At 33.3% G+C, this 21,583-nt stretch overlaps 2 protein-coding genes across 5 annotated transcripts; both read left to right on the top strand.

Annotated features, from left to right (window-relative positions):
• The first annotated feature begins 5,440 nt into the window (after nt 1-5,440).
• On the top strand, nt 5,441-15,910 carry LOC133296557 (uncharacterized). 2 transcript variants are annotated; one of them, XM_061495568.1, is made up of 17 exons: nt 5,441-5,476; nt 5,572-5,726; nt 6,061-6,105; nt 6,310-6,350; nt 6,462-6,543; nt 7,718-7,762; nt 8,092-8,148; nt 8,673-8,732; nt 8,816-8,943; nt 10,024-10,291; nt 10,386-10,452; nt 11,115-11,185; nt 11,257-11,346; nt 12,107-12,215; nt 12,679-12,770; nt 14,635-14,740; nt 15,513-15,910. In XM_061495568.1, the coding sequence occupies exons 2-17, from the start codon at nt 5,598-5,600 to the stop codon at nt 15,623-15,625; spliced, it is 1,503 nt and encodes a 500-aa protein (XP_061351552.1). In that variant the 5' UTR covers nt 5,441-5,476; nt 5,572-5,597; the 3' UTR covers nt 15,626-15,910. The 2 variants fall into 2 exon arrangements, with proteins under 2 accessions (XP_061351552.1, XP_061351546.1); XM_061495562.1 differs by lacking the exon at nt 5,441-5,476 and having other exon boundaries at nt 5,489-5,726.
• Nucleotides 15,911-17,723: 1,813 nt separating this feature from the next.
• On the top strand, nt 17,724-20,673 carry LOC133296567 (vesicle-associated membrane protein 722-like). 3 transcript variants are annotated; one of them, XM_061495578.1, is made up of 5 exons: nt 17,724-18,091; nt 18,201-18,386; nt 18,484-18,604; nt 19,913-19,975; nt 20,348-20,673. In XM_061495578.1, exons 1-5 carry the CDS (start codon nt 17,886-17,888, stop codon nt 20,495-20,497), a joined length of 726 nt encoding a protein of 241 aa, XP_061351562.1. In that variant the 5' UTR covers nt 17,724-17,885; the 3' UTR covers nt 20,498-20,673. The 3 variants fall into 3 exon arrangements, with proteins under 3 accessions (XP_061351562.1, XP_061351576.1, XP_061351571.1); XM_061495592.1 differs by having other exon boundaries at nt 17,725-17,970; nt 18,245-18,386; XM_061495587.1 differs by having other exon boundaries at nt 17,726-18,087; nt 18,245-18,386; nt 20,348-20,670.
• Nucleotides 20,674-21,583: the final 910 nt, after the last annotated feature.

Genomic DNA, 21,583 nt, shown 5'->3' on the forward strand with positions numbered 1-21,583 from the left:
GGCCTAAAGACAGAGTGGAAAAACTGAAAATTAGAAAGTGAAATATATTATCTTTGCATATAATTATCCAGATATTGTGTTATGTGGATTTTTCTTGAATGAGCGGAATGTTTATTAAATATAAATAATTATATTTTATATCAAAATAATAAAAAATATGGGGCAAGATTATTTTGCTTTAACAAATTATTATTGACTGAAATTGTGAAATTATTATTATTCTTAACTATAGGTCTCAAAATTCTGAGTATTGAGAATGGAAAAATAACAAAAGAAGAATCACCTTTATATGACAATTGATTATTATTATTTTATGTTAAGTTGAAGTTTTTCTTTTCTTTTCTTTTCTTTTCTTGTCATATTCTTTTTTTTTTTTAATACATTTAAAAAAATTAAATTTTTTTTCTGGGCGAGTTGCCCCCGAACCCCACCACTAAGTGTGCACACATAAATAAAATTGTCTGAGTCCGCCACTGGGTCAGGATCATTTTACACCAGTGTAAGTTACACTCTTAATCTTGTTCGTTGATCCCATTTATATCAAAGTGCTCTAATTTTTTTAGTAATGTGAGCCATTGGATACAAGTAGATCAATGGTCAAGATTGAGTGTAAGACTTCTAACTCTTACTTTAGTGTAAGAATATCCTGCCCTTATAAATATATATATATATATGGCTATGTTTTTCTCATGTTACATAAGATAACATTGTATCATGCAGAGACATAATTAGGTGGGTCCTACAACTAAAAAAAGGAATGTTGGCTGGGATTTTGATGGGCGTGTAACAAAATATTTCTCATACATATATATATATATATATATATATATATATATATATATATATGAGGAAGTAGGAATATATGGGGAAGTAACAATAATCAGTCATATACATATATATATATATATATATATATATATATATATATATATATATATATGAGGTAGGATTCTTTGATACCGGTGTCAAATTTGAAATTGACACCTCATGTGAAAGTCGTTAGACAAAAAAAGATAAATGGTGTCACATGCTTATAAATCAGAGTCGTTGGTTTTTTTTATCTAACGGCTCTTAGATGAGGTGTCAAATTATAAATTTGACACTGGTGTCAAAGGATCCTACCTTTTTTTTTTTCTCTCTCTCTCTATATATATATATAGGAGAAAAAATATCTAATGTTACTTTAGACAACTTTGTCTAATGTTCATCGAAACGACGTCGTTTTGGGTTGAAAAATTTAAAAATTAGAATGATAAAGACTATCATAACCCTAAAATAAGTTAAAATTACAAAAATACCATGATTTCTGCCTCAAAACGACGTCATTTCGATGAACATTAGATAAAGTTATCTAAAGTAACTTTAGAAAAAACAAACTCATATATATATGGGCTTCTCATTTCTCAAGCTGCTTGAGATAACTTTATCTCATGCCGTTAAATCATTTCTCAGCCGCTATACGTACAGCAACGAAAGGTGTATGAATATGATTTTCCACATTTAATGCTTTCATCCTTTGTATGGTTATGATTCCCCGCATTTAATGCTTTCAAGTATATATATAGGGGAAGGATATACTTACCATCAAAAAAGTTTACCACCTTTACAACCAATCTAATCACCGTTGATTTCCGTAAATCAACAGTGATTAGATTGGTTGTAAATGTGGTAAACTTTTTTGGTGATAAGTATATTTTGTCCCATATATATATATATATATATATATATATATATATATATATATATATATATATATATATATATATATATATATAGGGTTTAGCGGATGTAAAGTGACTGCACCTAAGGATTGGTGCAGTCATATAAAACTACGTCGTTTTATAATGTAAAAGCATTAAATATGGAAAATAATAACCATACAAAGGTGAAAATAAATATAAAACATTAAATATGGAAAATCATAATCATACAAAGTTAGAAATAAATATAATATTTTTATTTTCTACAATTAATTTTAAACGTGAACTTCCTTTATCCCACCCAAAACGACGTAGTTTTTAGGTGACTGCACCAATGCTTATATACAGTCACATTACAAATCATTTTACCATATATATATATATATATATATATATATATATATATATATATAGGATTTTTGACCCTTTTGCCCTTCATTAATTAATTAATAATCATTTTGCCCATTATCCAAAACTATCTACCAATCTGCCCCTCTTTAATCGATTAACTTGAAGATTTAATCAATTAAATGGTCAAAAATGAAAAAAATGGTTGACTTGAAGATTTAATCGATTAAATCTCCCTCTTAATCGATTAAATCTCCCTCTTAATTGATTTAATCGATTAAAACTTATATTTAATCGATTAAATATACCAAATGAGCGTGAAAGCATTGATTGATTGCGTTTTGTATTTAATAGGAGCTTATTGTGTTTTGTATTTAATAGGAGCTGATTGCGTTTTATATTTAATAGGAGTTGAATGTGTTTTGTATTTAATAGGAGCTGATTGCGTTTTATTAGGAGTTGCCATCTTACGAGTTGGTTACAGATTGTCACCAATTCAAATTTATTTGTAATTTGTAATTCTGAGCCAATTTATGGGCAACATTTCAATGAAATGAGTAAATATACCAAATGAGCGTAAAAACATTGATTGATTGCGTTTTGTATTTAATAGGAGCTGATTGTGTTTTTTTAGGAGTTGTCATTTTACGAGTTGGTTACAGATTGTCACCAATTCAAATTTATTTGTAATTTGTAATTTTGAGTCTATTTAGGGCAACTTTGCAATGAAATGAGTAAGAGTGTACATACCAACATTTGAATTGGTGACAATCTGTAACCAAATCGTAAAATGGCAACTCCTAATAAAACGCAATCAGCTCCTATTAAATATAAAATACAATCAACTCCTATTAAATACAAAACGCAATCAGCTCATATTAAATACAAATCACAATCAACTCTTATTAACTTGCTGATTTGCTTCATATTCATGGCATCTGCTTTTGTTTATGGAGGAGATTTGACCTTTATTGCCTGTTGGGAGATTTAATTGATTAACTTGAAGATTTAATCGATTAAATCTTCAAGTTAATCGATTAAAGAGGGGCAGATTGGTAGATAGTTTCGAATAAGGGACAAAATGGTTATTAACTCATTAATGAAGGATAAAATGGTCAAAAAGGCTATATATATATTGAGCTTATCGTTTCTCAAGCTGCTTGAGATAATCTTATCTCCGGCTATTAAATCATAACCATACAAAGATGGATCAATGGTGATAAAGGAAGAAAGAGAAAAAGGGAATCATAACCATTCAAAGGTGAATCAATTAATATAAAGAAATAAATAAATAAAACGACGTAGTTTTGGGATAGCCGGAGATAAACTTATCTTTTTTTTTTCTTTTTTTTTTGGAGTTACCCAACCCTAATTATCTCTTTGAGACGAGTTGGCTCCCTCCGGTATCCCCACGAGCTTCGACTCTTTGAGCCGGCTATGGGACTAATCCGGAGTGCGGGGGAACAGTGATGGCTAAAGGTTCAGCCCCCTCCCCAAGAATGCATTCAGCGGGAATCGAACACATATCCAACCCCACTTATCTCAAGCTGCTTGAGAAATATTTTTCCCATATATATATAACCGTTAATTAATTCGCATGTTTGTAATTACAAAAGAGTAATTTGAATCCGATCTGCAAAATCACATTAAAGATACTAAATGATGTTTCAAAAAACAAACACAAAGGGAGAAGTGTTTATCATTTTAAATGACATAAAATTATGTCATTTTAAGAGAGAGATAGACACAAGAAATTATTTTTTATTTAAAATTTAAATTAAAAAAACCACCTATTTTTTCTCCCATGATTTGCATTTCTTGTGTCTCTCTCTCCTAAAATGACAAAACTTATGTAATTTAAAATGACAAAACTTATGTAATTTAAAATGACAAATATTAAACCCTTCCAAAAACAAAAACAAAAACTAAATGATAAAGATAATAATTATAACCGCTCCCAAAATTTATATATTAGGTTTAAATATGAGTTGAGTTTAATAACTTTTCAATTAAACGGGTAATTTTGGAATTCATCTTGCAGGTCTCGATTGGTATTCGTTATCTTATGGAGTTCATATGGTATTTGCCAGCCTTATATAGTAATATTAGTACTCGGGCCAATGAAACGGGTATAATAGTCCGACCCAAACTGACCGAACCCGATGATTCATCCCCTAATTCTTTCGAGCGCCTTCGCCCAAGTTCCAACGGAACACACGTTCGAATTCAGAATTCTGCTTACCAACTAAATCCATATCCTAATCTTATTTCCAATTAAAAATTAGGGTATATTCAAAAAATATCTTAAAAAAATCTCAACAATATTATATAGAGCGAATCAAGCGATAAGATCCCTTAATCCCATCAATCAAGTAGATGTAATATTAATTTAAAGATCTCATCAACCCAAACCCACAAAATAACCCTTATAAATAAAGGGGATTACGAATGTCATCATGCAACAGGAATCCCATTTTCATACAGAGACAATTAGAGCCGGTAAAATGGGCTCGGCTCGACTCGACAGGCTAACCCGCCCAACTCGTCAAACGGGGCGGGGCGGGCTGAGTTTTTCAACCCATATCAAAAGCGGAGCAGGCTCATTTTTGGCTGGTTGATGGCGGGCATAGGCGAGTCAGTATAAAATAGGCTCGAGCTGGCGGACCAACCCGCCTAACCCGCCAAACAGGACGGGGCGGACTGAGTTTTTCAACCCACTTTCAAAAGCAGGGCGGGATGACTCATTTTTTGGCGGGTTGATGCGGACAGGGCGGGACAGGCCGCCCACTTTGCCACATCTAGAGACAATATCCATGGATCCCATTAATTTTTTTTTTAAAAAAAATATTTGAGACACGATTTTTGATCTATCTATAACATCTATATTGCACCAATATCGACAGGGGATATGACACGATACGACACTTTGACACGTCAATTCTAAAAAATATGAAATTTTGACACGTTAAGACACGTTTTGATATTATATAATATTTTTAATTTATATAGTGTATATTATATTTAATATTTAATAATTTAATAAAAAATAAAGTTACACTTATAATACCCATTAATTTTATAAAGAAATATAAGATATTTCAAATGTTTATATTAAACTCAATAAAATGGTAATTGTAATTCAACGAATCTAATAGTTGAAATTCAAAATGCAACACAACGTAACATTTAAATTTTTTTTTTTTAGAGTCTTTGCAACGAGTATTGAAATGCCAAGAAGTATCAGAATATCGGTTGACGAGAAATGTCAAACACGATACGTCAAATTTTTTAAAATATCCATAGTTCATGATATAACATGATATAGTAAACTTCCTATATAACATGACAATTACAACTCTCATAAATAAATGGCTAAACAACCAACTATACACTTTTAATCTATTTTACTGTTACTGTACCGCCTACAGGTAACCCTATATTGTTCATTAGTACCGAACGCTTCCTTCTCACTGTTTTTTTTTTTTTTTTTTCTGGAAATTGATAACACTCTAAAAAAGCATAGATTAGAATTGAAGAATATCTCACAAAATGGAAGGCAATAATGGTAAAGGAGAGGAGATTGTGGATGTTGGATCGGTGGTTGAAGCTGTTTCTGCTGACGACGGCGCCGCTCCTCTTTACAACCTCGAAAGCCTCTGCATGCGTTGTGGCGAAAACGTATTCTCTCACTCTTTTTCCTTCAACACTTTCCGTTTCTTCCTCTTAACTGAAATCTTCAATGTACTAATTTCTTATTTTTCCCTCTTCCCTCTAATTTTACTGTATCCACCTTTTGAAGTTAAAGCAATGCGCTTTGTGTTTTGTTATGGTATGAAACAATATTTGTAACTTACCATCGTGTGAACTATAAAATAATCTAGTTTGACGAGTCATGCTATATTTTCTGTGAGTGGAGAACTATTAAGTCTTAGTTTTGTATCTTAATACGATTTTTATTTTATTTTTAATCTTAAACTTATCGTCTGACTTGAAATTCTGTCATATCTGTCAGGGGATTACAAGATTTTTATTAACTCTAATTCCTCACTTCAGAAAGGTATATGTCTTACATATTGCTGCTTTTCCTTTTATTATTGGTCACTTTCATCAGTATGTAATCTGATATACCATATATGTATTTCAAATCTCATATTTTTTTATCTGCCTCTCCTTAGGCTGATTCTTCAATCATATTTTTTCCTTTTAAATTACTTGTTACGTACTTTAATTAAATGAATTATCTGCCTCTCCATTTGTGCAGATTTTGTTGTCGGCTTTTGAATGTCCTCACTGTGGGGAGAGGTGAGCTGCCCTTAATCTGTGCCCTCCTCTTAAACTGTGTGCATTGACTATAATTTTTTTCCATTGGTCTTCTTTGAAAGCTAATATTTATTTTATGTTTTTATTTGTTAGGAACAATGAAGTACAGTTTGCTGGTGAAATTCAACCACGTGGTTGTTGTTACTCTCTGAAGATCCCATCAGGCGAACAGAAGGTTATGTTGATTCAAATTATACTACCACTGATTATTTATATTAATATAAGAAAACTTATATAGCCACTGGATGAATTAAAATGTGGTGTAATAGTCAAGGTATATACAAGACTGACTTGAGTGAGGTGCTCCAGCGCCTTCCTTGAGTCCAGTCATGGTTTTATCAGCCAGTTGCTACTCAGTGAGTGTCCACGCTGAGGTGCTACCAGCCCCTAGTATGCAGGGATTTCATACTTTTGCTCATATGTTTGTGTTTTAAATTGTGTCCATGCATTTATCTTAAAGGGTCAATGATGTAAAAGTGTTTGATGTAAAATGACATATAAAGGAAAGGCAGAACATAATCAAGAGAGACTTTGTAAAAGATGCAATGCAATGCAATGCTAAGGCAGAACAGAGCATGGAGAGAGGGGCTGCGGTCTTGAATCTTCATCAATCCTCAAACCAAAATTTTAAGTAATAAAGACTTTACAACATCTTAGGATAGTAACATTTGTTCAAAATATTAAAGGATTTTCTTGAAAGACATAAAATACTTCCACCCTTTATAATGTCTTTCTTATTTCATTCATACAGGCAATTTACCCCCTTCCTCACTGCCTGCGATGTTTGGCAATCTTAGCACCTTAGGTTGCTCTTTTCAATTGACAGCACTGCCACTGATATGAATGACATTTTGTATGCATTTTATTGAATAAGTATGAAAAGCATCTCATTGGTGGAAGGAATGATGCTATTTTTTTTTTCCCTTTATTGCATACTTTTTCTCTGTCTTTTCCTCATCGTTTTTGTTTGTCTGAAATAATCAAACAGGGAATATAAATGTAATTTGGAATCTATGAGACATTTTGAAAAAATAAATAACATACATGTTTGCCTTATAAAAAGGGAAAAATGGAAGTTAATGGCCCATGACGAAGCATTTATGCATCCTATGAGCAGACTAAGAAAATGGTCTGGAAAATAAATTCAATATACTGATGTATGCTTTGATGTTATTATATAAAACAGAACTTCCAGAAAGTGGCCAACATCACGTTAGTCTAATACATGTATTGTTGATGTATGCTTACATGAGATTATCGTGTTTCTTATTTTGATTTGCAAGAGTGCTTTTGACTATTCTGCTAAGATGTTTGTAAGAGTGCCTTATTGATAATTTTATTGATTGCAGATGCTCAATCGAAAAGTGGTAAAATCAGAGTCTGCTACCATTAAGGTACTTAAATTGATCTTGTTTAATTTTCTGTGCCTTTGTTTAAACTTATTAGCATTTTCCTTTTCTCCTTTTTATTGTAATGATCAGGTTGAGAAAATCCTTTTTTCCTATCTTAGTTGAGCTGACACACCTCTTTTCCTATTAATTTTCCGTATATGCATGCGCACACACACAAACAATATATGAGAAAGGGGGTAAATTGTTTCTTATTTCTTGGAAACTGTAAAAATATGACTAATATATACACACATACATGGTTCTATTATTGAAAATTTGAAGTATAATAAATTTACTTAAAGTGCACCTTTCTTATCTGTATGATTGTGCAGATACCTGAACTGGATTTTGAGATTCCACCAGAGGCTCAGCGTGGTAGTCTGTCAACGGTACTTTTGATTTATATTTCAGTTTACTTGTTTTTTCTCACTCCTAGAATTACCGATTTGCCCTCTCTTTTTGGCTTGTCTGTCATTTAATGTAAATGAATATCTTGACACTGCCCTTTCTTTTGTCATGCACATCAGACAGTCGAATAGTTGATTTTGGCTAAAGGTATATTGCTTATGCAATATCATCTGGTGAAAAAACATGTCAATGTGTCCTTTTTATATGGGCAAAAACAATAATAGTTCAATTAAAAAGATACGCATGTTATGTTAATATTCTATAAATTTTTGTTAGCATGAATCAGACACTAGAATTTTGGGTATATTTCTGAAACTTATGGGTTTCCATTTGTCACTCATAATTTAGTCGCAAGAATAATGTCCATACATTTATATTGGAAATGTAAATTGTGGGAGTCAGAGCAGTAACAGTGAGCATTTTATGAAGTTTCTGGTTAAATTCATGATTAGTTGAACATTTGTTGTCACATGATTGGGCAATATTGTTTCTGATATAATTATAGGTGGAAGGGATACTAATGCGTGCTGCTGATGAACTTCAGGCACTTCAAGAGGAACGCAAAGTACAAATTTATTTTTGCCATATATTATTGTTTGATATAAGTTTCTTTTATAATAATTTAATGTAATGTTTTTAACCTTCTAGAAAGTGACTCCAGAGACAGCTGAAGCGATTGATAGGTTTTTGGTGAAATTGCGAGCCTTTGCAGCAGTAGAATATTCCTTCATGTTTATTCTTGATGATCCTGCTGGGAACAGCTTCATTGAAAACCCGTAAGAGATTATTTCTTGTTGAAGGATTTTATCCTTTTTGAATGGATAAAAATAATTTAATTGAAGAAAAGATTACAAAAGTAGAGGCCAAGATATCATCGTATAAGTAAACAACAATAAACAAAAAAAATCTAAGGAGAAAACTATTCATCTTGGTAGAGCTCACATTTCTTTTCATATTTATCAAAGGCATTACTTTGTAGTTACCATTAGCTGATCACCACAAAGTAGCTAAGAAAACCACCACTTTAACTTGTGAAAGTCGCCAATGCCGGAGACTAACCATAAATGCCAAACGACAGCAAACATCATAGTATTCTACCAAAAGGTTCCTGCACTACTTAGTTCTCCCAAAACCTCTAAGTTGACACTAGAGAAATTGCTCCAAACTCTGAACAAAGTTAGTATTCACCAAAAAACACTAAGCTTACGTCATAACTATCAAGCAGCTGGGTAGTGCAGATATAAATGTATGCTAGTCCCAGACTGAATGAACACATTGTACAGTCATTAGGGGAGAGAACATTCGGCACTGTCATGCCTGCGTACCTGTAACAGTTCATTACCAAATTACCAAGCTCAAAGCCCCCACCATTTTAGGCTTGCAAAAAGTCTTCCAATTTACAAGATAATCCCTATTGGTAACCCCATTTTTAATCAAAGAAAGTCTCATAATTTTCTCCATTCTCTCTGCAGCTTGACAATATAGTGATTAGTGAAGAGACAAGTGATAGATGGGGATACTATACGAAGGATATTTGAATATGAGTAATGTGCCCTTCTAAAGTTAAAAAAAGGCCAGTTTCATTCTGCATCATTAAAAAAATTAAGAAACTTGATTATTTCGAACGTATGTTTTTTAAGTGGATCTTAGTGGTTCGTTGAGCTGTTTTATTTGACTTTTACTCTCCAAGTCAGTCCATACTGCATTTTATAATCTTTTATTTTAAATCAATTTAGACAGAAACCTCTATTTCTTGGTGAGGCAGTCTTGTACCTGTGTTTGGTGCTTATTAATCTTAGTCGAACCTTTTAGCTGCTTCTATTTTATTTAAATGGAGGAAATGACTATGTGGATAGGTTCGCACCATCATCTGATCCATCACTGACTATCCAATTTTATGAGCGAACTCCGGAGCAACAAGCATCACTGGGATATCTGGTTGATTCTACACAAATTGAAGGAACTCATGATGAAGCACCACAAGGGGGAGAAGCAGTGGCTGCTGATCGAGTGAGGAGAGAACCACATGGGTCTGTAGGGGCAGCAGCTGGTCATCGAGCCATTGCTCAGAGTAATAGTGCAGAAATTGCAGAAGCCTTATTTCGATATACTGCACCAGAAGAGGTATGTAACGCTGAACTGTATAATACTGAATACTGAGGTTTGATCTTTTTTGTTGTTTGTCCATTCATTTCATATTACCGTTTGTTATTGGCAGGTGATGACTTTCCCATCAACTTGTGGTACTTGTGCCACTATGTGCGAGACCCGAATGTTTGTCACCAGTATCTTTTTACAATATTTCCTACTGCCATTAGGATATTCTTTGTCTGTGTTACATTTATTTATAGGGATATGTCATTTAAGCATCAGTAGCAATTATAATTTAAATTGATTGGCTGATTGGCTTAAAGGATCCATATTTTGTATATGCAAGAGAGTACAAGGCTTTGTGAGGGAAAACTGAAATCATATAAAGGCTGGTTTTGTTTTAGCAATTAATTTGTTCACTCCTTTTCTTTGTTTCAAATTCCTTTCTAAATCCATGTTTGTTGTATTCAGATGAAATTTAAAGCTTTAGTCACCCCTTTGGAATGTACAGAATGTTTTTTTTGGTGAATACGTGCCAGATAAAAAATCCAGAAAATTATCTTTGTTTTATAATTTTGCGGACTTGGCTATAGGCTCAAGCAAGCTACTAAAGATTAATGTTGAATGCTTGAGATTAAAATGAAAACAGCTGTCTATAGGGTTGGCTTGTATGCTGATTGTTGATGGGGCAAAGACTCTGCATAGTATTCTTTCGCTTGCTTTGATGGCAGAGCCTGACTTTTAAAAAAAATTTCAATGTACCAATTCTGTATTATTATTATTATTGTCAGAGTCTGAATGAGCAATGTGTCTTGTTAGTTCATCTATACACTTTATTGAGCTTAACAATGTATAGAAATTCCATACTTCCAAGAAGTTATTGTTATGGCATCTACATGTGATGCTTGTGGTTACCGCAACTCTGAGGTATATACTGATATCTTGAGCATTGTTCTCTCTTTTGAGGGCTGGGATAATAATTGCTTTTCACCGTGCAGTTGAAACCCGGTGGACGGATTCCTGACAAAGGAAAAACGATTACTCTTTATGTGAAGAATGTTAATGACCTGAGCCGCGATGTAATAAAGGTTTGTATCTTCTTTATGTAGATCTTGACAAATCTCAACCCATGCAGTCTTTAAGTTTATATATGTTGAGTGATTAAATATTAGATCTTGTAGTTAATCCTTTGCATTTAGTGGACGTATCATTTTCTTATTTCTAATGTGTAAATACTACAAATTGGGAACAATAAGAGAAATTTGTTAGAGAAGAAGGCACTGTGGTTACGTTGTTATTGCTTGCAAGTGAAGGGCAGCTATAGTGCTATATTCTATAAGCATCAGAACCTTTTGTAGAAAGTATGGTCATTTGGGGGAAAGAAAATAAGCCATTTATGTTGGCTCTTCCAAAGTGCCACTTTAAAATTGTAATTTTGGGTTCATTATTTAATTTAGTTTATCATTGCACTTGGATGAAATAATGAATACTTAAACAATCAAAGTCATATTTTGTGGTTATCAGAAACCTGAAATTGTTTATGCCAAAAAAAAAAAAACTCTGAAATTGTTGGTTTCATCAAGATTTTTGTGCCAAATTATGGCTATCTTGATATCAATATGTTGCGTTTTCAATGATATACTACAAGATGTAATGATACTCACATGTATTTCTAGTGAAGATGAACCTGTAAAAAATGTCATGATGTTATGGCTATCTTCATTCTTTTTGTTCCCCAGCCCGCTGTTGATTTTCTGTTTGCCATATGATTTATAGTTATCCATACTTTAGTCACACACACACACAGAGATATATTAAAGAATTGGCTGAGTAGTTTGGTTTTATTAGTCTGATACTGCAAGTGTAAAAGTTCCGGAACTTGACTTGGAGCTGGCAAGTGGCACCCTTGGAGGAATTGTTACAACTGTTGAAGGTTTAATAACAAAAATTTGTGAAAGTAAGCATGCTCTCTCTCTCTTTCACACACACATTAACATCTATGTGATGTATGCTATAGACACAGAATAATTAGGAGTAACCTTTGTGGAATTGAAAAGGAAAGGACAAATAGTAGTATCCATACACTTTGTTGAGTTCCACTTTAACAGAGTAATAAAATAAAGACTTTCAACTTTTTATTATATATCTTTCAAGCTTCAACCACCTGAACATCATTATTCTTTTTCTTTTTTTTTTGGTAATCAACATCATTATTCTTTTAATCCAAATAATCTACATCAAATATGTTGAAACAGCCTTCTAAAATGCAAAATTTGTATCCGTATTGGAAAGATGGATTTTAAATTGTCTGTCTTCCACATGTTTATGTTTTTTCCTGATCCTCTTGTGTTTTATTATAATATATTCCATATATCTTTGCTGGAATGTAGAATATGATTTAATGTGATTTGCATTTACAGGCATTGAGAGCATCCATGGGTTTACTTTTGGAGATAGTCTTGATGAACAAGGAAGAAGCAAGTGGCTACGCTTTAAAGCAAGGCTAAACAAGGTAGCACATGACTATATATAATAGTTTGCTTAAATTTCTCTTTTTTATGGTTCTCACCTTTGAAGGGGAACCTTGGCGCAATTGCCATGTCACCCAGAGGTCACAAATTCAATTCATGTTATCAGCCTCTTGCAAATGCGAGGTAAGTCTATCTATTATAGACTCAAACAATGGAGCTGACTGACACCACCAGTAAAGGAGTATACTAGAAAGAGACACTGAGGATTATTAGCACTTGCTGAGTCAATGTAGGCAGTTAGAAGGGAATATCCTCAAGGTTGTTGAGGGGAAGTCTGTTAGAGGCAAGGAGGAACCTCCTTTCAGGGGGATAAGTAGAGGCTGGCAAGGATCATTAGGGAATCAGGCTGGGACTAGGACTGGGCTGGGGAGAAATCAGAGCTTCTCCAATTACTATGAACTTATCTTTTCTTTCTTGTTTTCTTTTTTTATATATCTCTTGTTAATTTGTTGTACAGTTGAAGTTGCTATATCTGTAATTCTCTGAAGGCTGTGTTCACTTTGAATCAGCCGTTATCGATCCTATAATCTGTTTCTATTTCCTTCAAATTCTTCCATTCTTGGGTGGGTTCTGTCACTGACCCTTCCCTGACCCTGCGCATATGTTTCTCACCTTTGGACAGAGTAGTAGTTGCTTCCATTATAATTCTATTGATTAGATTACCATCAGATGGCAATATTTATCTTTATTCTTTATGCGTTGTTTCTCTTGTGGCAAAGCTGGAGAAGAGGGGAGATAAGGAGTAACAGATAAGTACAGGCGTTGTAGATTCCTTTGTGTTTCTACAATTAGCTTGTCTTATAATATTTTATTCTCTTTTAGGAGGATATCTTACCTTGTTTGTGTACCCGTTTATCTCATGCCTTTAATAAATTTTCTTTATCTATATCTCAAAAAAGAAAACAAATAACAAAAAGGAGAAAGAGTCAGGGATGTTTTAACCAAGGGCCTTCTCCTCTCGAGAAGCTGCTAAAAAATTCTGGGCTACAATGGAATGGTCATATAAATATTCTATGCTACTTTTGATTCCAGACATCACTTGTCAGATGCTTTATCTAACATCAATGCTTAATAGGTTGAAGTTGTCGTACTTTCTATATCTTCCTGTTTTGAAGGCTTTGATTTGACTTATTAGCATATAGTATCAATGCTTCACATTGCATTGTTGTATACGCACTACCATATGCCTGCATGCATCAGATTATTTCTTAAGTTTGTCAATCACTTAGCTTGGGTAGTTATGACAATTATGATTTGTAAATATTCATTTCAATCCAAAAGCGAGTAAATACCCTTTTTGGTCCTCAGCAAATTTCACGATGTCCGCTTTAGTCCCTAGCAAATAAAAAGGCCCATCGTGGTCCCTAAAAAATTCAAAATGGACCCATTTTAGTCCTTTTAGGGATTAATATGGCTCTTTTTTGAATTTGTGAGGGACCACGATTTCAATTAAATGGGTCCATTTTGAATTTTTTTAGAGATCACGATGGGCCTTTTTATTTGCTAGGGACTAAAACGGGCATCGTGAAATTTGCTGAGAACCAAAAAGGGTATTTACTCAATCCAAAAGCTTGAGCTGTTAGATGAAGACTGCATTAATGGTTTTATATTATATTTCTCTAACATGAATCAGTTAGATGAGTCATCTATGAGTCAGCTTTGCAGCTCTATAAATAGAGCTGTGTACTTGTTTTTGGTGGCTTTCATCATAATCAAAGATTACAGAGTTTTCTCACTCATCTCTTTCTTTGTCTCTCTTTTTCTTTTATGACTTGGCCTATTTAAACCTATTGCTGCAAGGTCTTTGACACTATTTCTTTTATCCACATTTTTCATTTTGTACAGCTTCTGAGCTTGGAGGAACCTTGGACTCTAATTCTGGATGATGCATTAGCCAATTCTTTTGTAGCACCTGTAACTGCTGATCTAAAAGACGACAATCAATTAAGAAGTAAGTTTTTCATCAACACTCTCAGACTTGAAGTTGTACTTAATGCAGTTGGCATTTTACGAGTTTGAAATTGAAATTGTGAATATTTGTTTTGTCCTTGGGCCTTGGCCCCTGTGCCCACAAGGTTATTCTGCAATGTCAGTTCAAGCTTGTTATTGAGATGATAGCTGTCTGTGTGTTCTTGATAAAGGTGGACTGAAATTAAAAACAAAATTATTTCCATGCCTTTGGTTTTATTTTCTTATTCAACTTGCTTTTATATTGATGTGGTTTCCACTTTTTGTACTTGATCATATAACCATGGATTATGTCATGGTGTCCACAATAATGGTAAAATAGTTTTTTCTTCATTGAGGTAAAATAGATTTTGTCATGTTTTGAACTGAAGATATCTGATTCAATTCAGCCATTGGATTTACTTGGGATTCCAGTGTACTGCCATGGAATGGAAACAAACAGGAGGATTTGTAGAGCATACAAATGATAAATTCATTTGCATTTGACATTTCCCTTGTAAGGAGCATGGGTTTGAACCTTTTGCATTAATGTGACCTTATGAACGTGCATAATTGGAATGATGTGATGAGTGGGTTTAATGTTTAAATTTATCGGATGCTAACAAATGGCTTTATTTCCATGTGATGAGTGGGCATGTGTGTATAAATTATAACTGATTGTTTAGTATTATCGGCATGTCATAGTTCATTTAATAATATATTCATGTCTTATGGTTTTCTGTTTTGGCAATTTCGTCAACATGGTGTCTCTCCAGTTGAGGAATATGAGAGGTCATGGGAGCAAAATGAAGAATTAGGTCTGAATGATATGGATACCTCTTCTGCCGATGTTGCTTATGAATCAGCAAATGCTACTAAAATTGAGTGAACAATGTGTAGAACCCTTTCTTTTTTCTTTCCTCTCTTCTCCCACTCCCACCCGAAACAAATGGAGGGAAGAAACTTTTGTAAGAGGAAGAATTTTTGTGACGCTTTATTATCGAGGAAATATAGGAAGGAAAAGTCGGTTGTCTGGATATGTAATGGCTGATTGATTTGCTAGTTATGTTAGCAAGTCCAATAACTTATATCATCCTTCTGAAATAGTTCTGTCGTGAAGTGTAATCTCTTCTGAAATGGTAAGTTAATTGCTTATTTATAGTTTTTATGGCCACTTGACACTGTTTCGTAAACATCTTTTCCCGTTTTATTTATTTATTTTGTCTTAGTGGGCATTTGATACATGAATTATTTTTGGATTCTCCTGAAACTGGTATTAGGAAATTAATTTACCCAAGTTTAGTAGAAGATTTTTGAAAAAAAAAATTCGAAATCTTATTTTTCCGGGATTTTGATTTGTGAACAAATTATATAGCAAAATAATAGTTGTATTGGAATCCTGGGTGTTGGCAAAATTTGATATTCTCAATAATATTTAACAATCAATCAAACATAAAATTAGTAAATTTGAGCCAATATTTTCAGTAATATTTTTGTCTATCAAATAACATTTTGGTCACGTTCAAAAAATTTACTTTCTCAGCATATTTTTGGTAATCAAGATTTCGGACAAAAAAAAAAATCTTCTCTACTAAACTCACGTAATGATCGGTGTATATTTTTGTATTAGATTAGGTCCCAGTCCTTTTTAGGCCATTTTTATCAATAACTTGAAAATTGGGATGGCCGTTGATGATCTTAGTAGCCAAACACCTTGTACGTATGAAACCTGAGAAATGATAGCTTTCAGAGATGGTGGACATGGCTCATCAGAATCATGTATCTTGCTTTCTATGATGAAGGATTCGCCGGAGTTGTGTGGGCTTTTAATGGAGATTTCTTTTTTGCGTCATTGTTATGACTTCCTGAGTATTCCACGGGAAATTTCTTTATCATTACCAATTTTGACAAGGTCGATTTAGAGCTGTGAATGAAACAAACAGAGACTCCAAACGATGACTTTTCTTGCATTTAGGGTGACAACGGGTCTCCAAATGAAATTTATAGTGAGTGTCAAATAATGTGAATGAGACCTATTTCAAGGAAGAAGTATATTCATTCATCAAATAATTCACTCCGTCTAAACTATTTTTTTAATCTATAATATATTAATGTAAAAGTGCATTCTTATTGTAGAACGAGAGACTTAGCCTCAATTAACAAAAAGATAAACCAAAAAAATTCTTTTTGTATAAAAAAAATAAGCAAATTTATCGCTTTGACATATATAATGTGAAAGCCTTGTAGAATACTCGAGTGAAAAAAAAGGGACTAATTGTATAACTTCTTCAACATTGTTACAATTCTATCAGAGTAACGTGTTTATAAGACCTAGAATGAATTCTAAACTTTTTCCCTTTTTTTTGGTAAACCTAAACTTTTTCCTTTAAAATTAATGTTATTAAATTGTTAAAGATTTTATTATTAAATTAACGTTTTAAAATTTAAATGTGATCACTTTAGTCTTCCAAAAATTTGTTATTAAATTTTAATTCGTTAAAAATATAAAATAATAACTAAATTTAATATTTTGTATCACCACTTTTATATTTTATGAAAAAAAATATAACTATATTTTAAATTTTCAAAATATTGATTTCATAATGAATATTTAAAAGAAAAAGGTTTAACCTAAGAATTAGAATAATATTTAATCTAAAAAGGAAAAAAAAAATTGAATTCTATTAAATTATATTTTGTTGAAGTGAGTGTCAAATCTTTGAATGAAATGTCATTATCGTTGGATTAAGGGGTGCAGTCAGAAAATTGAGGTGGATATTTCAGATAAAATGGATGCAGTAACTGAAATAAATATTATTTCTTTCATTTTCTGCGGTACCCACACCACACGGTGCTACTGCTATCATATCATAACGCCAGTGCCACACTTCCGCTTCATCCCTTCCATTAATTTAAAATTTAAACCCATCATTAATTAGTTAATTAACTTTTAAATACCTTCGCTTTATAAACGCTCTAAACCCTTTCTTTCTTTTTTCTCACTCTTTCTCTTTTTCTACTCTCTCCAGAAAATAAAGGAAAGGAAAAGAAAAGAAAAAGAGAGTGTGGGTAAATAGAGGACAGAACAAAAGCAGCATCACCAGAAACCGTTGGTTGATAGATCTGGAAGTAGAAGAAGGAGAAGAAGAATGGGGCATAACCAGAACCAGAGATCTCTGATCTACGCGTTTGTTTCTCGGGGAAGCGTGATTCTTGCGGAGTACACTGAATTCAGTGGAAACTTCAATTCAATCGCGTTTCAGTGCCTCCAGAAACTTCCAACTTCCAACAACAAATTCACTTACAACTGCGATGGCCACACCTTCAATTACCTCGTCGACAATGGCTTCAGTTCGTATTTCTCACCTTTCACTTCCTATTTCATTCTTTCTCACTACCGATCTAAGTGAATCAATATATGATAGTAATGTCGTGCTTCCTTTTTTTTCGTGTTTTGTGTTCAGAAATGAATGTGTCTTACTTTTTGGATTTGGTGTTGTATTTGTAGCGTATTGCGTTGTTGCGGATGAATCGGTCGGAAGACAGGTTCCTGTGGCATTTCTAGAGCGTGTTAAGGATGATTTTGTTTCGAGATATGGTGGTGGAAAGGCTGCTACAGCTCCCCCTAACAGTCTTAACAAGGAATTTGGGTATTAAGTTTCTGTTGTTTAAGGTTAATGTTGGAGGATTTATTGTGATTGTGTTGTTTAAGGAGAACTCATATGCTATGCTCTTTGCTTGCTGCAGGTCCAAATTGAAGGAGCATATGCAGTATTGTGTTGATCATCCCGAAGAGATAAGTAAGCTTGCCAAGGTGAAAGCTCAGGTTTCTGAAGTCAAAGGTGTTATGATGGAGAATATTGAAAAGGTACAAGATGCACACTGCTTATGCGCTTTGAATTAAGAGAATGGTAAAACATATATATTGAACAGATCAAATTGCTTTGTAATTGTAAATCATGAGAATCATATTTCATAGAGGGAATTATAAATTTGGTTGTGTTTAAAATCTTTATAAAACAACAAAGGCAACAGAACCGCAAAGAGTGGATCTTAGAAGAAAATCTAAACGTATGAATACTTAAACCTGGTACATGAGACCAATAAATTAGTCTGGCCAGCATTTCATCAAATTCTTGCATTGGGCACTTGCTGCATTGATACTCAAGAGTCTGTAGATTTTGTTTTAATGTTGTGATCTATGCTTCAGTTAGATATGCAGTTTTCCAAAAAAAAAAAAAACAGGGGTTCATATGTGTGATATGGAAATTTTATTGAATATAAGCAGAAAGAAAAATGGCATTTTATTGATGTTCAATCAGTTGGTCACCTAATTTGGGAAAAAGGAAGGCTTGCGATGACCACGGCTTAAGAGGAGCAAAGAAAAATATGAACCTAATAGATTTCCCTTCCCCTTTTTAGGTTGATCCCATTTCCCACATTTGTTGCCTTCTGTCTAGTAGAATAGGTCTTGTAAGTATTTGAGTTGAAAGAAGTTTCTTATCAGAAACCATTTAGAAGAGCCAAAGTCCCTTCATTGCAGCAAACAGATTTAAGATTGCTGTTTTAATAGCAAATGAAGTGGTGGATGATGTTACACAAGGAAATAAAATAAAATAAGTTGTCATGTTGGATTATGAGGAAGCTTATGATCAGGAGAGTTGGGGTTTTCTTAGATAAGTTTCTGGACAGGAAGTACTTTGGTTCTAGATGGAGAAAGTGGATTCCGGAATCTGGATGTCTCTTCAGCTATCCTTTTGGTGATTGTGAATGGTGATCCTTAGACTTGCTTTTATAGGAAACAGGGAGTTAGGCAAGGGGACCCTTTATATCCTTGTTCAAGAGGTGTTGATAGGAACCAAGAATCTTAAAGTTGGTTCAGTTAAGGTAATGGTCTCCTGCCTCCAGTATGCTGATGATACTATTATCCTTCTCTATAAACGACTGAGTTTGTGTGTCTTTTCTTTGTGCCATAATGATATTCATTATAACATATGTATGCTATAGAAAAGCAGAGATCACACCAGTTATACATTGCAGCAGAAAAGAAGGAAAGAAAAAAAAAAGTCAAATATCTGGCATTCCTATACCTTTAATTGGATAAAAAATAGTTATGCGTAAGGAAATTTAATCAAATTATATTGACTGTGTTGACTGCGTTCATAATTTGATGTAGGTTCTGGACAGGGGGGAAAAGATAGAGCTTCTGGTTGACAAGACTGAGAACCTTCATCACCAGGTTAGTATGTACTATGTAGTTTATGTTCATCTACATGTTCTTGTTTGCTTGGAAGGTCTTGAAATTGTGAAAATTCTCATCTGCTTGAGGATCATTGTAAATATTTCCTTGTCCATCCTATTTTATTTTCTTTTATTTTTTGGTGGGCTACTATTTCTGTTTAGTTTCCAAAGCGTAGTCTCTTGTTATTTGATGCCATAGTGAGTCTTCTGATAATATTTTCACGCTCCTCTCCACCACACAAAAAAGAAAAAAGTTGGGAAGACAGGATTGAGCTGTTGAGGGGGCATAGAAAACCAAAAAGTAATTGGTTATTTTTCAATGTGAACTATTTTTCACTTCCCGTTTCCTTTTCGCCATTTTTTGAGGCAGGCACAAGACTTCAAGAATTCGGGGACCAAAATCCGTAGAAAAATGTGGCTGCAAAACATGAAGGTAAAGCTGATTGTATTGGCAATTTTGATTGCTCTGATCTTAATAATAGTCCTCTCGGTCTGCCGTGGGTTCAATTGTGGAAAATAAGCACATTGTCCGAAGCATTTTATCTTGTTATTTCCTTCTTGTGATTGTATATGAGGAAAAATATCAAATGCATGACATGATTTTGTATGTAGTGAAGATATCAGATCCCTTATACTGTTCACTTTTGAGATTTTACAATTTGATACAAGAATGCTTTTGAAAATATAAATTTGGTTGTGTCTATTGTAGTTCGATTTCCATTCACACAACCCATGTTATGATCATCCATTTAATTATCTTCTTTATTTTGTCATCTTGTGCATGGATGTTTACAGCTTTTCATTCTAAGCACAAGAATAACTCAGCCAGACTTCGTATTTCATAAAATACGTATTTATTTGTGTGAAACGTAAACTTAATAATGAATATCATTCGAAGGAATTCGAGCAATTTAGTACTCAAAAGGAATCTAATTCTCGTGATGCTTCTTCATCCAAGTTCAAGAACTGTGTAGAAAAGCAATTGCAATAAGCCAGACACATTTAGGAAGGCCCCATTCCTTCCTTTTATCAAGATTCATATACTTTTATACGAGGAATAATGTGTTGATGTGTGAATAAATCCTCTATACTTCGTCCGAGTTGTATTGGTCTTTAAGAAGAATAGACTATATAATTAATATTCTATTAACATAATCCTATCAAAGCAGAATCTTAGTTCCTACTTGCTAGAGCTCAAACTATTAACCGTATTTTTTGGTATAACCGGGAGGATATCTCCATTTAACCTTTTCCGGTTACTTTGTTCTTGGAGACAAGGATGAGATTAATCCTCCATTCGAGGAGAGCGGCATGTCATTTGGACTCCAAAAATTTACTTGAAATAAGATTTGAACTCATGACCTAAACAAATTTTTGGAAGCTCAGTTGCCAACTGAATTATATTGGAATTCTATTAACCGTATTTAGGTTGATAAAGTTTGGGGAAACAAATTACAAACCATGTTTCGGTTTAGAGAATTACTCATGTACTTATGTATTATTATTACTTGAGTTCCACGTGCAATTTTAAGATATAATATTTATATTATGGGTTTGTTTTTTCTTATGTTACTTTAGATAACTTTATCTAATGTACATCAAAATG

This window comes from Gastrolobium bilobum, unplaced genomic scaffold, assembly GCF_033153095.1.
Source record: "Gastrolobium bilobum isolate Gb01-03AN ecotype WA unplaced genomic scaffold, APGP_CSIRO_Gbil_v1 utg31428, whole genome shotgun sequence".
In the NCBI taxonomy this organism is placed as follows: domain Eukaryota; kingdom Viridiplantae; phylum Streptophyta; class Magnoliopsida; order Fabales; family Fabaceae; genus Gastrolobium; species Gastrolobium bilobum.

Excerpts from the sequence above, each read along its gene's own strand:
- LOC133296557 (XM_061495568.1), top strand. The coding sequence starts at position 5,598 with ATGGAAGGCAATAATGGTAAAGGAGAGGAGATTGTGGATGTTGGATCG. Across the intron at positions 6,544-7,717 it reads TCCCATCAGGCGAACAGAAG|ATGCTCAATCGAAAAGTGGT; the intron begins GTTATGTTGATT and ends TATTGATTGCAG. Across the intron at positions 7,763-8,091 it reads CAGAGTCTGCTACCATTAAG|ATACCTGAACTGGATTTTGA; the intron begins GTACTTAAATTG and ends ATGATTGTGCAG.
- LOC133296567 (XM_061495578.1), top strand. The coding sequence starts at position 17,886 with ATGGGGCATAACCAGAACCAGAGATCTCTGATCTACGCGTTTGTTTCT. Across the intron at positions 18,387-18,483 it reads AGTCTTAACAAGGAATTTGG|GTCCAAATTGAAGGAGCATA; the intron begins GTATTAAGTTTC and ends TGCTTGCTGCAG. Across the intron at positions 18,605-19,912 it reads TGATGGAGAATATTGAAAAG|GTTCTGGACAGGGGGGAAAA; the intron begins GTACAAGATGCA and ends AATTTGATGTAG.